At 47.1% G+C, this 16,562-nt stretch overlaps 1 protein-coding gene across 1 annotated transcript in view; it reads left to right on the top strand.

Annotated features, from left to right (window-relative positions):
• Nucleotides 1-8,015: 8,015 nt before the first annotated feature.
• Nucleotides 8,016-16,562, top strand: part of LOC144500344 (uncharacterized) — a 198,724-nt gene continuing 190,177 nt past the window's right edge. The window contains exon 1 of the mRNA XM_078223092.1: nt 8,016-8,158. Coding sequence (XP_078079218.1) covers nt 8,113-8,158 — 46 coding nt within the window. The 5' untranslated portion in view covers nt 8,016-8,112. The remainder of the gene's footprint in view (nt 8,159-16,562) is intronic.

The raw sequence follows: 16,562 nt of genomic DNA, 5'->3' as shown, positions 1-16,562 counted from the left end.
TAGAAATTATGCCTTGCAATATCAGTGAAGAATGTGTTAATGAAACCTTAAAAAGTTCCTTAATAGGGTCTTTGAATAGAAACTATCCTTTAAAGGTTAAGGTGGTTAGAATAAAGCTTATTTATTAGTGTCACAAGTAGGCTTACATTAACACTGCACTGAAGTTATTGTGAAAATCCCCTAGTCGCCACACTCTGGCATCTGTTCGGGTACACTGAGGGAGAATTTAGCACGGCCAATGCACCTAACCAGTACACCTTTCGGACTGTGGGAGAAAACTGGAGCATCCGGAGGAAACCCACGCAGACACGGGGAGAACATGTAAACTCCACACAGACAGTGACCCAAGCCAGGAATCGAAACCAGGTCCCTGTGAGGCAGCGGTGCTAACCACTGTGTCACCGTGCTGCTGCTAATAATCAGTCCTCCAGGATAATAAAGGTAAACGTTTTATTGAAGCTATCAATGGGAATCTAAGGCACCAGAAGAATAGGTTTCAATGCCCTGACTGGCCTTTACTCATCTGACTTATCCTGTGACGGCCGAGTTCAGGTAAGTTATTGACTGTAACATGAGCCCAGAGCTCAAATGATGTTCCCAGGCTCATCAAACTTCCTCCTCATGGTCCGTACATCCTCAATCAGAGTTAAAAGCCTTGTTACATTCTCCAACCCAACCATCAGTCACTACTAAAACAAAAGCACAGAGAGTGCAGGCAGGGAGCACCTTTTGTCATTCTATATGCTTTGTCATTCCAAGCAATTTGTCGTTCTATACATTTTTCACTGAAACAGTGTCTGATGTTGCCCTTTTCATCATGTCAAGTTGAATGAGGCAAGACAAGAGTTATTGGCTGTAACAGGAGAGTGTTCATCTCCCAGTCACAGATACCTGAGTTTCCGCCCCACAAGCGAACAGTCATTTGAACTCATTTCGATGGATGACTTTCACTCATTTGTGGGGTGGGGGCGGCGGGTGGAGGTGGGTATCAGGCACGATACAGGTGAACAGATATCCCGCTGCAGCGAAGACGGAGAACCTGTCGTCCGGCCAAATCTCCGTTCACTGCAGTGGGATGGGAAAATCCCGCTGGCGTGAGCGATCGGAAAATTCCGGCCTTTTGTGGAGGCCGCAAACTTTTATCTTGTGGTTGAGAATGGCTATAAGGAGGTCCACAATCCTGGCTGTCCTGTTACCCCCGACATCCAATGAAAAACTCTTCGTGGACAAATTTTGCAACTCATTTTTCAGTGATTAATGTAATGGATTGGGGTCAAAGTTTACTCCTCTCTCCTGAAGGTACTGATTACGGCTGGAATATATTTCCTTTGCTTCCCTCAGGTCCCTCACCCAACTGTTCATTCTTTATGTGTGGGTGTGGATCGTGGGTAGCAGTATTCATTTCTGCTCCCACCTGATGGCTAGAGCAGAGGTATTATTCCTATCGGGGAAGATTGAATGAGTTGGGCTCTTTTCTCTCAAGAACTGAGGTCTAATAGGTGACCTAGAAGATCATAGAATCATAGAATCCAACAGTGCAGAAGGAGGCCATTCTGCCCATCGAGTCTGCACCGACAATCCCACCCAGGCCCTATACCCACTAACCCCATGCATTTACCCTCGTTAGTCCCCCCTGACACTAAGGGGCAATTTAGCATGGCCAATCCACCTAACCCACACATCTTTGGAGTGTGGGAGGAAACCAGAGCACCCGGAGGAAACCCATGCAGACACAGGGAGAATGTGCAAACTCCACACAGACTGTGACCCAAGCCAGGAGTCGAACCCGGATCTCTGGCACTGTGAGGCAGCAGTGCTAACCACTGTGCCACCGTGCCACCCCACGATAATAATAGTATGAAATGGTTTGATAGGGTAGGTGTAGAGAAGATGTTTACAGATGGAACTACAACAAGGGGCCGTAGAAGTATAAGATAGTCATTACAAAATCCAACAGGGAATACAAGAGAAACTTCTTTAGCCAGAGAATGTTTAAAATACGGAACTCAGGTGTGTTGATGAGGTTGAATAGAGAAGGGTTGGAGGAAGCACGTGTGGAGGATAAACATCAAATAGATTTGTTGAGCGGTAAATACTAAGTAACATAATGTGGCAAAAGATGTATGCACCAGTGCCAAATGCATCCCACATCTCAACTAACTCAGCACACATATACACTCAATGATGATGGCAGCGGGAATTATTCTGCATCTATAATGGAGAAAAACATGGAGAAAGTCGCAGCAGGTCTGACAGCATCTGTGGAGAGAGAACAGAGTCAACATTTCAAGTCTGGGTGACTCTTCCTCAGAGCTGAAGACAATTGGAAATAGGATGAGATTTACTGTTATGGTTGGTGGGGGAGGTTGGGGGTTGGGTGGATAGAGGGCCAGGGAGACGAGGGAGAGATTGATAATGATGTCATGGACAAAAAGACATAGGGAATGTATTCAGTGGACCGACTGACCAGTGTGGGCTGGATATAGGGTTGTGCCAATAGCAGAGCGTTCAAACTGAGTGCTGTCATACACAGGCCAACCCTGGCCTTGAAGGTCAATGGACCATTGAATAGACCAAGATCCCATTTCCCAGGAACCTCAGACACCAGTCTAGGGACAGAGTGACATTCCCTAAGTTGAATTCTGTTGATGGGTGCCACACCTGTGTGAGCACATCTTAACGGTGACATGGTGGCACAGTGGGTTAGCACTGCTGCCTCACAGCACCAGGGACCCGGGTTCAATTCCTGGCTTGGTCACTGTCTGAACGGAGTCTGCATGTTCTACCCGTGTCTGCGTGGGTTTCCTCCGGGTGCTCTGATTTCCTCCCGAAGTCTGAAAGACATGCTGGTTAGGGTGTATTGACCGTGCTAAATTCTCCCTCAGTGTACCCGAACAGGCACCGGAGTGTGGCGATTTGGGGATTTTCCCAGTAACTTCATTGCAGTGTTAATGTAAACCTACTTGTGACATCAACAAATGAAAGGAGGCCAACAACTGTCTGCTTGGGCAGCTTGGTCTGGGCAATAAATCCAGCCTTGCCTGCGGTGCCCGTACCCAGACAGAAGCCGCTATTGTGGCTTTGGAAGATACTGTGGGTGACTCTGACCCACCAGAGTGCCAGTGCTGTCAGCTGTGTGGGAAACAGACTGGACCCATCCAGGGAGATTGGTGCTATAAGCTCTGTATTGAACCTGGGGGAATTTCACAGCGGTGAGGACAGTTCTGCAGAAACCAGGCAGTTCTTCAAAAATAGATCTATTTTGGTTTTTACAAAAAAATGTTTTTAACCTCATAACAATACAACATATCTACATTTCGGTCTGTGGTTAGAACCACAGATTTGTGGCTCGTGAATCATAATGAGATGCTGGACAAATAACTTTTTTTGGGAAATGAATATTGTCCACCAGACAAGCACATAGAACCATAAAACATGGCAGGAGGCCATTCAGCCCATTTTGCCCATGCTGGTTGTTTCAAATACCTTAGACTTTGAAAAGCAGTGAGATCCAGACAGAAATTGCATGGCAGTTCTGTCAGCAGTCAAGCAGACTCTGCCCAATAAGCTCGCACGCTGCTCTCTGGGACAAATAGCTTTGGACTCAATCCCCACTCTAAAGACTTGAACACATGGCTGGTGGGAGGTCAGGTATTTCTCACATGTCGGTGCAGACTGTAGGGCAGCATGGTGGCACAGTGGTTAGCACTGCTGCCTCACAGCACCAGAGACCCGGGTTTAATTCCCGGCTTGGGTCACTGCCTGTGCGGAGTCTGCACGTTCTCTCTGTGTCTGTGTGGGTTTCCTCCGGGTGCTCCGGTTTCCTCCCACAGTCCAAAGATGTGCTGGTTAGGTGCATTGGCCGTGCTAAATTCTCCCTCGGTGTACCTGAATAAACTCCGGAATGTGGCAACTAGGGGATTTTCACAGTAACTTCATTGCAGTGTTAATGTAAGCCTACTTGTGACTAATAAATAAACTTTACTCGATGGGCCAAAGGGCCTCTTTGGCACTGTGTGATTCTATAGTTCAATGATAATTTAGGCTGGCACAGAGGCATTACAAGGGAGTGCTGAATTTCCAGGATATAAGCTCATAGGATATAGGAGCAGAATTAGGCCATTCAGCCCATCGAGTCCGCTCCGCCATTCGATCATGGCTGATATGCTCCTCATCCCCATTTTCCTGCCTTCTCCCCATAACCCTTCAACCCGTTACCAATTAAAAATCTGTCTAACTCCTCCTTAAATGTACTCACTGTCCCAGCATCCACTGCACTTTGAGGCAGCGAATCCCACAGATTCACAACCCTTTGGAAGAAGTAGTTCTCCTCAACTCTGTTTTAAACTTGCTGCCCCTTATCCTAAAAGGAAGCATCCGCTCCATGTCTACTTTATCCATCCCTTTTATCATCTTGTACACCTCAATTTGATCTCCCCTCATTCTTCTAAATTCCAGGGAGTATCGGCCTAAACTGTTCAATCTCTCTTCATACGACAAACCCCTCATCTCTGGAATCAATCCTCATCTCTGCCATCTTTCAGATAAAGCATTGACCAAAGAGGCTCCATCTGAAGTAGTGGCTTTTTTAACTAAAGGACTTGGTGTGCAATTCAAACATTTTAGGTTTTTAGTTCTGCTTTTCATGCGTTTGTTTATGATGTGCTTTTTGAAAACAGTAATGTTAAAGAAAATATAGATTAAACAACTTTGAGATTTCCTTCCTACCCTACTAGTCCTTTCTGCTGCAGCAAGTTTGGTTCCTAACACCAAATTAATGGAAATAACTACCGGCTTTTATTTGTGAGATCAAGTCTAGGTGCACACAATTTTTCAAACAGTAGACTTTCAGAGAAATAAGTTTAGGTTTATGTTTCTTTATTGTTGTCACAAGTAGTATCATGTTAACACTGCAATGAAGTTACTGTGAAAATCCCCGAGTTGAAACACTCTGGTGCCTGTTCGAGTACACTGAGGGAGAATTTAGTATGGCCAACGCACTGATGGGGAGGTGATGGCCTAGTGGTATTATCGCTAGACTATTAATCCAGAAACTCACCTAATGTTCTGGGGACCCGGGTTTGAATCCCGCCACGGCAGATGGTGGAATTTGAATTCAATAAAAAAAATCTGGAATTAAGAATCTACCGATGACCATGAAACCATTGTCGATTGTCGGGAGAACATGCAGACTCCACACAGACAGTGACCCAAGCTGGGAATTGAACCTGGGTCTTAGATGCTGTGAGGCAGCAGTGCTAACCACTGTACTACCAAGTAAACATTAGTACTGTGATATCCCCAGTAAGCTTGTCATTGTTCTTTTCCAATCATGACTCTCTCTCCGACTTATTAAGAAAAGCTTAGGATCTGTAGAATCTTTTTCTTGTAAACTCTGTCATAATTGATTATGGCAATTACAAGTTTTATTGAAAACAAGACACCTGGAATCAACAGGCGATCACACCAGCGCGATTCTCTGGTCCCGCTGCAGTGAATGGAGATTTGGCTGAGCACCAAATTCTCCCTCCTCGCTGGTAGTGGCGGTGGGCCGTGAACGGCCGGAGAATTCCACCGACGTATTTTCTTTAAAACAGTAGAAGCCAGCACGTTTTCATTCTGTTCTTCCATTGATCCATTTCTTATCTCAAAGCTACTTGGTTAACTGTTTCTCAAGGTGTACATAAAAACAAGCCCAGACATACACACCTTGTACTTCCTGGTGATTCAACTGTACCCTGGCAAATCAAATCCTAAAGCATACAAAACTTAACAGCTTTTAACCATTTCACCACGTAAAAAGAATCCAAAAACTTTAATCATGTGAGATTAAACCAAATCTTATTTGTATACCAGTGGACAATTATGATATCTTACACTGCCTTGTAGTCTCTCGTTGCCCTTTCAACAATTCTTTTCTCTTTCCCAATTGAACTTCATAGAATCCCTACAGTGCAGAAGGAGGCCATTTGGCCCATTGACTCTGTACTGACTCTCCAAAAGAGCATCCTATCCAGGTCTATCCACTTGCCCTATCCCTGTAACCCCACACATTTACTAATCCACCTAACCTACACATCCCTGGACACTAAGGGGCAATTTACCATAATTAATCCACCTAACCTACACATCCCTGGACACTAAAGGACAATTTGCCATGACTAATCTACCTAACCTACACATCCCTGGACACTAAAGGGCAATTTGCCATGACTAATCTACCTCACCTACACATCCCTGGACACTAAGGGGCAATTTACCATGGCCAATCCACCTAATCTGCACATCCCTTGACACTTTGAGGACAACTTAATATGGCCAATCCATTTAACCTGCATATTTTTGGATGTTAAGGAAAAGTGAATTACCACAGACACTGGAAATCTTAGAGAAAAACAGAAAGGTGCTGGAAACACTTCAAATTGTTCTGACTTTGGATGAAGTGTTGAACTGAGACGACAACTTCCATTTACATAGCGCCTTTAACATGATAAATTGTCCCAAGGTTCTACACGTGAATGTTATTAAACAGCATTTGACACAGCCACAGAAGGAGAAATTGGGGACAAGTGGTCAAAAACCCAAAGGTAGGTTTTAGCAAACACCGTAGGGAGAAAAGAGAGGTTTCGGGAGGGAATCCCAGACTCAAGGGCCTCTTCAAACAAGACAAATCTGCCAATGGTTGAGCGATTAAAATCGCAGGTGGTCTCTAACCTAAACATCTTGGGACACTAAGGGGCAATTTAGCATGGCCAATCCACTTAACCTGCACAGGAACAGGCCCTTCAACCCACAATGTTGTGCCGAACATGACGCCAAATTAAACTAATCCCTTCTGCCTGCCCTTGGTCCATATCCCTCTATTTCTTGCATATTCATGTGCTTATCGAAAAGCCCCTTAAACACCCCCTACGTATCTGCCTCCACCACCACCCCAGGCAACGCGTTGCAGACACCTACCACTCTCTGTGTAAAAAACTTGCTTCTCATGTCTCCTTTGCGCTTTCTCTCTCTCACTAGTATTAGACATTTCAACTCTTTGGAAGGGGAGAAGAGCTGTCAAGGTAGAGTTGGGTGTTGTCAGTATTCCAGAGTAAGTTACGTTCCCGATATTAAAGAATTCAATATCTAATAGGGCAGCACGGTGGCTCAGTGGGTTAGCACTGCTGCTTCACAGCGCCAGGGACATCGCTTGGGTCACTGATTGTGCAGAGTCTGCATGTTCTCTGCATGGGTTTCCTCCGGGTGCTCCGGTTTCCTCCCACAGTCCAGAAAGACGTGCTGATTAGGTGCATTGGCCATGCTAACTTCTCCCTCAGTGTACCCGAACAGGCGCCGGAGTGTGGCGACTAGGGGATTTTCACAGTAACTTCATTGCAGTGTTAATATAAGCCTACTTGTGACACTAATAAATAAACTTTAAACTTTTCCTCCCACGGTCCGAGAGACGTGTGGCACAGTGGTTAGCACGACTGCCTCACAGCGCCAGGGACCTGCGTTCAATTCCTGGCTTGGGTCAGTGTCTGTGTGGAGTTTGCACATTCTCCCCGTTTCTGCGTGGGTTTCCTCCGGATGCTCCGGTTTCCTCCCAACGTCTGAAAGACATGCTGGTTAAGTGCATTGGCCGTGCTAAATTCTCCCTCAGTGTATCCGTACCCAAGGTGCTGGAGTGTGGTGACTAGTGGATTTTCACAGTAACTTCATTGCAGTGTTAATGTAATCCTACTTGTGACACTAATGAATACATTTTAACTTTAATTCAACAATTGCTTTATGCATTGAATTATTTGGAAGCCCAGTATTATTTTTTTGGGCTGGGAGTTTAAGTATGGTAAGCAAAAAAAAGCCAATTTTTGCAGGAACCACCTTAAATTACATTGCAAAAAAGCGTTGCAATTAAGCATGGCATTGCCCGGAGAGGGTGGGGATGCCAAACAGTGATCTCTTTGCAGACTGGAGCTTCTGCACCGACCCATTCCCTCCGCTAGTGGAGGCAGCTTGTGCTGCGGAACGGCGGCAGAGCCGGGGCACTGAGGGAGGCAGAGCCGGGGCATTGAGCCCTCCCTGGCCCCGGGACAGCGAGCGCCGGGAGGATGCGGACTGCGGGGCGGGATGCTGTCAGTCAGAGACCTGTACAGACTGCTGGGCTTCCCCAGAGGTGAGTCTCCTTCCCCCCCCAGCCTGATAGCTTTCCGGATACTTTTGTATCTAACCAGCAGCAGAAACCACCCCCGCACTGGGAAAACAAAAACTTCCCATCAGTTGGGAATTGACAAGTCAGGAGGGCCTGCGATTGGTAATAAAAGTTTAACTTTGAAGTTTTGGGAATCCTCACAATCTTGAATTCTTCAGATTACTTGGACATGTTTCATGAGCTGCCAAGCGAATATTTAAGGAAGTTAAGTTAGCTAAAGGGATTTTTTTTGTAACCTAGCCGCTTTTTGTAACTCAACTGTGCTGTCAGTTTAATCAGCGCCATTGTTGAGTTGTTTTTAAATATGTGTGTATATATATATATATAAAAATGCAATGTCTTTAGAACATTGTGTCTCCTTTATATGTATTTCTTCTCCAAATGATTTTCAGCGAGCAGGGTGTGTTAAAAGGACATTGAGCCTGGTTTAAAATGTTTCAGCAAGTCTCATTAAACCATTCCCTAAGTCAGATAAACTATTTTCTCCTGCAATAATTATTGGCTTCTGGGCAAAAATGGCACCTGTTCCATGCACAGCAAGATCCCAGGGGGTGGGGTGACTGACTGACTTGATCTGTGGTGTTGGTTTGGAGGACCTGCGTTCTCCCGGACACTCCCTGTTCTTCTTTCTCATGGTGGTTTTGGAGTCTTCAGTGCTTCCTGGTACATGCATTTTTCTCATCTGAAAGATGCTGGCTTTGACAGCCTCCTCCTAACATTGGAGTGGTTAGCACTGCCACCTCACAGCGCCAGGGATCTGGGTTCGATTCCTGCCTCGGGTGACTGTCTGTGTGGAGTTTGCATGTTCTCCCTGTGTCTGCGTGGGTTTCCTCCGGGCGCTCCGGTTTCCTCCCACAGTCCGAAAGACGTGCTGGTTAGGTGCATTGACCATGCTAAGTTCTCCTTCAGTGTACCCGAACAGGCACCAGAGTGTGACGACTAGGGGATTTTCATAGTAGCTTCATCGCAGTGTTAATGTAAGCCTAAAACAAAAGCAAAATACTGCGGATGCTGGAATTTGAAACAAAAACAGAAAATGCTGGAAAATCTCAGCAGGTCTGACAGCATCTGTGGAGAGAGAATAGAGCCAACGTTTCGAGTCTGGATGACCCTTCATCAGAACTAAAAAAAAATTCTCTCTTTGTCTCCCCCACCCTAACCCTGCAACCTCACGCATTTACAATGGCTAATCCATCTAACCTTCACATCTTGGGACAATTTGTTAATGTAAGTCTACTTGTGACATTAATAAATAAACTTAAAACCAACAGAAAAGCAAGGGCATTTTACATTATTATTCAGCAGGGAGCTTTATCCATTATAGATAGTGTCATTTTGCAGGAGGTGCCACATATGGGTGGCACAGTGGTTAGCACTGCTGCCTCACAGTGCCAGGGACCCAGGTTCGATTCCCGGCTTGGGTCGCTGTCTGTGCGGAGTCTGCACCTTCTCCCCGTGTCTGCGTGGGTTTCCTCCGGGTGCTCTGGTTTCCTCCCACAGGCCGAAAGACATGCTGGTTAGGTGCATTGTCCATGCTAAATTCTCCCTCAGTGTGCCCGAACAGGTGCCGGAGTGTGGCCACTGGGGGATTTCCACAGTAACTTCATTGCAGTGTGACTGTAAGCCTACTTGTGACACTAATAAATAATATATATAATATTACATTGAATAATATTGCAAACAAATTTTGAATTTAAACTATTGCATTGCCCGGAGAGGGAGGGGATGCCAAACACTGATCTCTTTGCAGAACAAAAGCTTTGGCACTGACCCATTCCCTCCGCTAGTTGGGCAGTTTCCTCCTCCTTAGCTTCAGTTACCTGGGCTGTCAGCTGTGGAGTTCCCTCCCTGCTCCTCTTGTTTCCTTTCAAGAAACTCTGTAAAAGCTACCGCTCTTGTCAGTGCTTTTGATCACCTTCGCTATCATCTCTCCATGTGTCTCACTGTCACGTTCTGTTAACATTCTGGGAAGGTTATTTTACTGTGCCAGGTGTTATATAAATGAAAGTTGTTGTTGCCTCAGATAGAGAATACACTGTCCCAGTAGTTGTAATGCTCACTGGATGGTTATGTTACTATCTTTAAATAGTCAATAGTATGGACACGGGAGGCCTGGTCTTGACGCTAAGGGCCCTACTTTACCATTTTAATTCTAAGTGCTGGGCGGACTTGAAACTGGGGGTGTTTCAGATCCGACTTTTTAGACCCGTTCTCAGGCGCCCCCATACGCACTCTGCCTGAACAAATATCAGCGATTCCGAATTGCGCTGCAGAAGCCTGTGGGCGGGGCTTAACACGGGGCCCGAAATCCTGCAGCACCGATCGGCACCTCCAACTGCGCATGTGCAGGAAAGAAATGATTGAATGGCACTCTCCTGCCACATCCCTCCCGGGCCGGATAATGCCTCCCCCTGGCACCCACAGACATTGCCCCACCCCCACAACAGTACTGACGTCCTTATTCCCCCACCTCACTACCACCCAGACCGATTGTGGGCCCCTCCCCCCCCTTCTCCCCCCACTGATCTCAGGCAGAGTGTCAGTGGAGCCCCCCCTTCCTCTCACTGATCACAGACAGAGTGGCAGTGGAGCCCCCCCTTCCTCTCACTGATCACAGACAGAGTGGCAGCGACCCCCCCGCCCCCCCCCCAACTGATCTCAGGCAACGGAACCCCCCCCCCCCCCCGCCCCCCCACCAATCTCAAGCAGAGAGCCGTCGGACGCTCGGCACTTATCTCCTCACTAGCTGGAGCGCCCGAATCGGACTTTTGTAGAGTATGTCTGTTTCGCGCCGAATCTGGACGGGCGAACGTGGTGGTAAAGGGGGAAGTGCCGGTAAGGTTGGGTGTGCAGCCCATTCAGTCAATTTAAATACATGCAAATGTATTTAAATGGCTGTCGGGCCTGTTTTGGGCGCGGTCCCAATCGTGGCCATTTTCGGGCCTTGGTGAAGGGGGAACCGGCGCGGAAGCGGGCGCAGGTCGTGCTCCTCGTCTCACGCCCGACTTTACTAAGTCTTCACGCCCAAAAACGGGCGCAACCTGATGGTAAAATCGGGCCCTGTGTGCTTTGTTTATGTCACTTGTGGCCAACACATGTGGTTCTGAGGTGTTGGGTTTTTAACTGAGCTTTGTGCCTGAGCACTTGGCGCGCCATCACATTCAAGGCTGTGGGCCAAGTGCTGGCGAGTGGGATTAGGTGGGCAGGTCAGGGCCTTTCGTGCGTCGGTGTAGACTTGATGGGCTGAAGGGCCTCTCCTGCACTGTAGGATTCTGCGATTCTCTGTGATTTGTTCTGATCATACCTCGAAACGATTGGCGATTTGTGACTGGCTATGTTGCAGTCCGAGATCGGCAAGGAGATTGATTTGTGTCCATGGCAGTGTACACTTGTGTAAAAACTGATTGTGTTTAAGGAACAATCTAATGTTGAGAGCTAATGTCAGATCAGCATCTTTGCTTTTGATATTTCATTGGGGATTGTGAAATTGTGACCGCTGTAGATATACAGATTGTGTGCTGAGCACTCTTTATTTAGCTGTTTATTCTCGAATAAATGTGTATTGGTTTCTATCCTCAGCCACCTTCTCATCTTCCTTAACTTACCAAAGATTAAGTTTTACGTTAGCGATTGATATGTTGCACAGTGGTTAGCGCTGCTGCCTCACAGCGCCAGGAACCCAGGTTCAACTCCAACCTTGGGGTGACTGTCCATGTGGAGTTTGCACGTTCTCCCTGTGTCTTCGTGGGTTTCCTCCGGGTGCTCCAGTTTCCTCCCACGCTCCAAAGATGTAAGGGTAATGTTGATTGGCCATGCAAAATTGCCCTTTAGTGTCAGAGGGATTACCAGGATAAATGTGATGTGGAGATGCCGGCATTGGACTGGGGTGGGCACAGTAAAAAGTCTCACTGGTTAAAGTCCAACAGGTTTGTTTGGAATCACAAGCTTCTGGAGCGCTGCTCTTTCATCAGGCACTCTGAAAGCTCATGATAAACCTGTTGAACTTTAACCTGGTGTTGTGAGACTTCTTACCAGGATAAATATGTGAGATTACAGGGTTAAGCCTGGGTGGGATTGTTGTTGATGCAGGCTCGATGGGCTGAATGGCCTCCTTCTGCGCTGTAGGGATTCTAGTGATTTGGGTAAACTGGAATGCAGTAATAGAGGCTCTGTTTAATCTTGGAAATCTTTGCCTCTACTGTGTCGGTGAAGTTGCATCCCATTTTGTAGAGGATACAAGGTCAATTTATTGGAGTTGGCATTTGCGCTGAACTACAGTTGTAAAGCTAGCAAGGATGTAATACCAACCTTACACCCTCCTCCTTCCTAAATCCCGAGATGTCCATAGCTCCGTTGTTCATGCAGCATCCTGCTCACCTATCACTCTCTGAGCTACCATTGTCTTTCACTTTTCCAATGCATAATATTTCAAATTTTTAAAGAATTCATTCGTGGCGTTAGTGTCGCTGGCAAGGCCAGCATTTGTTTCCTATCCCTAAGTTTTTTTTTACTCCATTCTTAAAGCTACAAAGCCAATGCTCAGAGTGGACCGGGCAAATCCAAATCTATCTCTTTGCTTGCTCCTAAAACCAACTTCAAATTGAATCCAATTCACGGTCCCCACAAGTGGAACAAACAAGATCCAAGCTGGCAAGATAGGACATTGCACCCCACCTTGGGCCTGATCTGAAGCTTGACCTTAGCCAAAAGGCCGAGAAGCCTGAGTGGCTGGCTTGGCCATTTGGAACTTTTGGAACACTGCTCCTTCATCAGGTATCCCTGTGTCTATGTGGGTTTCTCCGGGTGCTCCGGTTTCCTCCCACAGTCTGAAAGACGTGCTGGTTAGGTGCGTTGGCCGTGCTAAATTCTCCTTCAGTGTACCCGAACAGGCGCCGGAGTGTGGTGACTGGGGGCTTTTCACCACTAACTTCATTGCAGTGTTACATAGAAGGAAGGAGGAGGCCCTTCGAGCCTGCTCCACCATTCATCACGATCATGGCTGATCGTCCAACTCAGTAGCCTAATCCTGCTTTCTCCCCATAACCTTTGATCCCATTCGCCCCAAGTGCTATATCCAGCCGCCTCTTGAATACATTCAATGTTTTGGCATCAACTACTTCCTGTGGTAATGAATTCCACAGGCTCATCACTCTTTGGGTGAAGAAATGTCTCCTCATCTCTGTCCTAAATGGCCTACCCCAAATCCTCAGACTGTGAGCTCTGGTTAACGTAAGCCTAATTGTGACACTAAAAAATAAGCTTTAAACTGAAACTGCATTGGCTGTTCCTGCTCCTGAAACTTCACACTAGCTGATGTGAAATTATTTTTTGTCCAGGGGCGTGGCAGTTTAACTGATTCCAATCCACTCTCCTGAAACAAAATTCAAATAAATCAAATAACCTGAGGGACCGATTAAGAGAGCAACCCTTAAAGGGACACTGCATCAAACAAAAGACCTAGGCGATGGCCTAGTGATATTATTGCGAGACTATTAATCCAGAAACTCAGCTAATGTTCTGGGGACCCAGGTTCGAATCCCACCACGGCAGGCGGTGGAATCTGAATTCAATAAAAAATATCTGGAATTAAGAATCTACTGATGACCATGAAACCATTGTCGATTGTCGGAAAAACCCATCTGGTTCAGTAATGTCCTTTAGGGAAGGAAATCTGCCATCCTTACCTGGTCTGGCCTACATGTGACTCCAGAGCCACAGCAATGTGGTTGACTCTCAACTGCCCTCCAAGGGCAACTGGGGATGGGCAATAAACGCTGGCCAGCCAGCGACGCCCATGTCCACAAATGAATAAAAAAAATCACAGACGATACTTAAAACATAAAACCAAAATGTGACACCACCCTCCCCGCGGTACCCACTGGGTCCCATCAAAGGAATGAGAACTGAAATTTACTCCCAAGCTCATTTCATGTGAAAACAACTGTTGGTAGGAGGGGACTTTCACCATGTCTGTTTTGATGATCTTTGTGCGCTCTATCTGTTTGTTCACTCCCGCTCTCCAAATTTCTATATTTATTACCTGTTGTCCCGAAGGCATCTTTTGTGGGCACAGTAAGAAGTCTCACAACATCAGGTTAAAGTCCAACAGGTGTATTTGGTATCGCGAGCTTTCAGAGTGCTGCTCCTTCATCAGGTGAGTGGAGAGTTGGGTTCACAAACAGGGCATAGAACATAGAACAGTACAGCACAGAACAGGCCCTTCGGCCCACGATGTTGTGCCGAGCTTTATCTGAAACCAAGATCAAGCTATCCCACTCCCTATCATCCTGGTGTGCTCCATGTGCCTATCCAATAACCGCTTAAATGTTTCTAAAGTGTCTGACTCCACTATCACTGCAGGCAGTCCATTCCACACCCCAACCACTCTCTGCGTAAAGAACCTACCTCTGATATCCGTCCTGTATCTCCCACCACGAACCCTATAGTTATGCCCCCTTGTAATAGCTCCATCCACCCGAGGAAATAGTCTTTGAACGTTCACTCTATCTATCCCCTTCATCATTTTATACACCTCTATTAAGTCTCCCCTCAGCCTCCTCCGCTCCAGAGAGAACAGCCCTAGCTCCCTCAACCTTTCCTCATATGACCTACCCTCCAAACCAGGCAGCATCCTGGTAAATCTCCTCTGCACTCCTTCCAGCGCTTCCACATCCTTCCTATAGTGAGGTGACCAGAACTGCACACAATATTCCAAATGTGGTCTCACCAAGGTCCTGTACAGTTGCAGCATAACCCCACGGCTCTTAAACTCCAACCCCCTGTTAATAAAAGCTAACACACTATAGGCCTTCTTCACAGCTCTATCCACTTGACTGGCAACCTTTAGAGATCTGTGGATATGGACCCCAAGATCTCTCTGTTCCTCCACAGTCTTCAGAACCCTACCTTTGACCCTGTAATCCACATTTAAATTAGTCCTACCAAAATGAATCACCTCACATTTATCAGGGTTAAACTCCATAGATAGGCACAGACTTTACAGGCAATCAAATCTTTACGGGTGCAGACAGTGCGAGTGGAGAGAGGATAATCACAGGTTAAAGAGGTGTGAATTGTCTCAAGCCATGACAGTTAATAGGATTTTGCAAGCCGAGACCAAATGGTGGGGGTTACATGTAGTGTGACATGAAGCCAAGATCCCGTTTGAGGCTGTCCTCGTGTGTGGAACTTGGCTATCAGTTTCTGCTCGGCGATTCTACGTTGCCGTGTGTCTTGAAGGCCGCCTATCTCTGCAACATCATTTTTGGCACAGCTTCACTGTAATATTATAGTTCAGTCTACAAAGCTGTGCCGCCCGCCACCAGACACACTGCTGTCTAAAGCCATGTCACAAACTATTCAACATAGAATTACCCGAGAGCACCACAAGTAGACGGATCTCCCGGTCAGAGTGAGAAAATTGCCTCACCCTTCACTGGCCACTGAATATGATGGAGAGTCAAACACATGCGGCACAGTAGTTAGTACTGCTGTCTCACAGTGCCAGGGACCCGGCTTGGGTGACTGTCTGTGTGGAGTTTGCACGTTCTCCCCGTGTCTGCGTGGGTTTCCTCGGGGTGCTTTGGTTTCCTCCCACAGTCCAAAGATGTGCGGGTTCAGTTGATAGGCCATGCTAAATTTCTGCTTATTGTCGGGGGCTAGTCGGGTAAATAAGTGGGGTTATGGGGATAGGGCCTGGGTGGGATTGTGGTCGGTGCAGACTCAATGGGCCGAATGGCCTCCTTCTGCACTGTAGGGATTCTATGTGTTCTATGACATTGGTTCAGGACAATTATTGTGGAATGTTCCTTGGGAGGAAAAGCCTCTTCAATGATGTCTAATTGGAATGCAGATGGAGAGGAATGTTTGGAATTGCTGGAGTGAACATTTTATGATGTAATGGATGCATGTTATGAAACTGAGACAATAACAACTTGGCTGGGATTCACCCAAATAAAATTTTAAGTGCCCAGCGGGTGGGAAAATGGGAGAATTTCCTGCCTTTTTTTTTGGGTGTACGTTGCTGAACAAATCTCCAACACTGTGCATCACAGAGTGCCTCAGAGAGATTCATGCTGGTAAGGTGGGGGGGCGGGGGGGGGGCCTATTCCCGCCTGAGAGGCCGGTGTCAGTGCGCTGAATGGGCCACTGCACATGTGCAGATCAGTCAGTGAGTGGGGGGGGTGGGGGTGGGGGTGGGGGGGGGGGGGGGGGGGGGGGGCGGTGTATACGCACTGGCCCTACCATCGCCGGCCTCCCAATTTCCCCCTTCACTATCACCAGCCTTCCTGACACCTGCCTCCCGATCGTTGCCCACTGGATTTCCCCGCCCCCACCAAGTGCCAGTCCCGATCTCTCTCTCCCCCCC

The sequence above is a fragment of the Mustelus asterias genome, chromosome 11, assembly GCF_964213995.1.
Source record: "Mustelus asterias chromosome 11, sMusAst1.hap1.1, whole genome shotgun sequence".
NCBI lineage: Eukaryota > Metazoa > Chordata > Chondrichthyes > Carcharhiniformes > Triakidae > Mustelus > Mustelus asterias.
Note: the sequence above shows the minus strand (reverse complement) of the source record. Positions and strands in the feature narration are given on the sequence as shown.